This window comes from Galeopterus variegatus, unplaced genomic scaffold (assembly GCF_000696425.1).
Source record: "Galeopterus variegatus unplaced genomic scaffold, G_variegatus-3.0.2 Scaffold2838, whole genome shotgun sequence".
Taxonomy (NCBI): Eukaryota; Metazoa; Chordata; class Mammalia; order Dermoptera; family Cynocephalidae; genus Galeopterus; species Galeopterus variegatus.
In genome coordinates, this window is record NW_007728949.1 from 95,719 (window position 1) to 99,137 (window position 3,419).

At 33.5% G+C, this 3,419-nt stretch overlaps 1 protein-coding gene across 1 annotated transcript; it reads right to left on the reverse strand.

Moving 5' to 3' along the window:
- Nucleotides 1-272: 272 nt before the first annotated feature.
- Nucleotides 273-818, reverse strand: LOC103599058 (leucine-twenty homeobox-like). Its single transcript, XM_008583147.1, has one exon. The coding sequence runs from the start codon at nucleotides 816-818 to the stop codon at nucleotides 273-275; it is 546 nt and encodes a 181-aa protein (XP_008581369.1).
- Nucleotides 819-3,419: the final 2,601 nt, after the last annotated feature.

Here is a 3,419-nt window from a genome sequence, read left to right on the forward strand (position 1 = left end):
AGGGCTCTCCCCCCCCCCTTTTTTCTTTCTTTCTTTCTTTTTTTTTTTTTCCTTATAGAAAAAATAAAGCCCTGAGCTCTGATCTGTTTAGAATGGAGCTGACCAATCAAAAGTGTTTGGAAATGTCTTTTGGTCAGTTAGGATTTTGATCACAGTTCTTTCTCAGGAACTGTGGGTATGTCAGAAGTCACACTGAAGATTAGTGCTAGCCATATCCCTCAATCAAGGCACCCTGGAAGGAGATACTGATCTAGGCTGCTGGGATCATCTTCTCAAGGTAATACATAGAGTTGAACAAATAGGTCTATTTCATAGGGGATGGTGGCCCAAGGGGGATCAGAAACTTCCAGGCATATCTGTTGGATATCATAAGGCTGAGAATCCAATGATGAATTACACACAGAGGCACCAGCCTCTCCAGTTTGTTTGATATCAGAAGGATCACATAGATCATGGTCGTGGTCAATCAAAATTTCAGGACTCATTGGATGAGTGTTTACAGAAGTTATGGGTAAGGCGGTCTTTTCCTCCTTCACTGAAATGGTCTGGTTTGATATTCCTTGGTTGAGTTTGTTGCTGCTATTTCTTCCATTTGACATGCTGGTTCTTGAACCAAGTCTTACTACCAACTGGTTGAGGTGGAGCACTGAAGCCAGGTTCTGTATGGTGACCTTTTCGGGAAATGTGGTCTTTTTGAACATTTCTCTCAATTTTCTGAGTTGTTCCTGTCTAAAGGTTGTGCAGGTCTGGTGATCTCTTGTCCTTGCAACTGGTTGACATTTAAAAGTATGACAGTACAGTCTTCCCTCGGTATCCATAGTTTATTGGTTCTAGGACCCCCACAGATTCTAAAATCCTCTGCTGCTCCAGTACAGAAGTCGGCCCTGCCCAACCCGTAGGGCCAACCGACTCGATCCCTGACATGACATCTTGCATGCTCCGGAGCTCCGCAGCTTACTCTATGAGTCCTCCATTTTCTTAACAGGGTCATTCAGAGCAAAAGTTTTTAATTTTTATGACTTTTAGTTGATTGATCTTTTTCCTTGCTTTCAGTATCATATCTCAGAATTCTTCATCTAACCCTAGGTCACAAATATTTTCTCCTAAAAGTTTTATAGTTTTTAATTTTACGTTTTGATTTATTTTGAGTTAATAGTTTTATAAAAGGTGATGTTTAGGTATTTTTGCCTATTTACATCCAATTGTTACAACAATATTTATCGGAAAGACTATTCTTTCTCCATTGAATTACTTTTGTACCTTTGTCAAAAATCATCTGCACATACTTGTATGTATCTATTTCTGGTTTCTCTATACAGTTCCATTGATCTATGTGTTTATCACACCTTCAATACCACACTGTCTTGATTATTATAGACATAATTCTTTGTTATTTGTAATTTCTTCGGTAAGAACTTCTTTTTAAGTTGTCAAAATCCACTTGCAAAGCCCAAGTAGAGTCATCCCATTCAGGAATTCAAGACTGAAAAGTCCCCCCAAAATCCTCTTATTCTAGATAAGTAGAGAGTAAGACTGAGGAGAAGATAAAGTTAGTAATTTTATCAGTGTCTTTTTTTGGTATTTCAGATACATTAACTTCAGAATGTAGTTTTAGATTCCTCACTGAATTGAATATTCATTACCTGTTACCAAACTCAGAGATAATTATTTATGTGTTCAAGATTATACCATTATGAATTTCATATAAAACATCTGTACATTTTAATTGATCATTGGAATTAAATCTCTACCTAAGGATGAAAACTTTTGAGAATATGCTTACTGGTAAATATAAATTTATATGGAAAAAATGTTGAGCAAAATCTAAAAGTCAGAAGTAGCAAGAAAATGACTATCACTTTCCTGTGCAATTAGTCCACCTTGGTCACAAAATGTCAAAACACTCAGTTTGATAGAAAAAATTGAAAATATTATAAAATGCAATATTTTTGCTACTTTAAATTATAAGCCAAATTAATGGAAAACATTTAAGCAGCAGGATAACAACTATACATATAAAAACATTTTAATTTTCTTTCTTTTTTTTTTTTTTAAAGATGACCAGTAAGGGGATCTTAGCCCTCGACTTGGTGTTGTCAGCACCACGCTCTCCTAAGTGAGCTAACCGGCCATCCCTATATGGGATCCGAACCCATGGTCTTGGTGTTATCGGCACCACACTCTCCCAAGTGAGCCACGGGCCAGCCCCATAAACATTTTTAAAGTACGTACATGTTTAATGTTACATACTTATTTAACATTAGCATATATGACTTAAAACTTTGGTGCAGATCCTGGGAAATAGCTAAGGATTCTTAAACTCACATTTCTAGTTTAAGAGTTTAAAACCAAATACAAATTATAAGAAAATCCATTTGCAAATTAGTATTGAAAATAACACAGGCCATTTAGAAACACTAGGAAGAAATCACTATGATATCTATTGCATAACTCTGAGGTTTTTTTAAAATAAAAAATAAATTATTAACTAGTCCATGACAAAAGCTACAGTACTAGTTCTATATTGTAAGTAAAACAAAATACATTTTTTCCCCAGCCATTTATATTACTAACAAACATTCCTTTGTGTATTTGGAAAAAGGATCACAATATTCCATGAAGAGTTCACAGTTTCTGATGTAAACTACAGAATCATAACTTGCAAACACAACGTTGGTGCTCTGTTTTAGTATGTATAGCACTTTATACCTAGCACAGTGTTATAATCATGCATTTAATAAATGGTGTTTGACAATACTTAGAAATGACAATATCACACTTTTACTGTATTCCCACACACTTATAAAAAGCTTCAGAACTTGAAGAAAGCTTTCTCACATGTTCTCTCCATTGATGCTCATCACAAGACTCAGAGGTAGGCAGAATAGGAATTATTTGCATTTTAAATTACACAGACTGTAATGTGATTGCATTTATATGTGTAGGGTTTTGGGAAGCGCTCACATCATTCAACTACAGCTAGTGATGAAGTTAGCAAAGAAGGCTTCATTGTATAATAACATCAAAAAAGAACAAAAAGAGTACCTGATTTGGGGGGCTATTTAGATTCCAGTAAGCAATAGGTAAAAAAAAGATCAAGGATCTTTTATTCTTAGATACAAGTACATTATTTAAATATTTATGTATTTATGTAATTTATTATATATAGCATAATATAGAGTATAATTTATATTGTTAATATTAATTATATCAATTTATATTTTAATACAAATTATATATTATAATATGTAATTACTTATATAATATATAACATATAATTGCATAATATAAATATATTATAAATATATAATGCTTTTGTTAAGTTTTGTGAAGATAAGAGAGTTAGTCTTTTGGTATATGAACTAGGTTATAAACTGACATGATGAACATGCTTATAAGATACATTGGATATTTTCTTG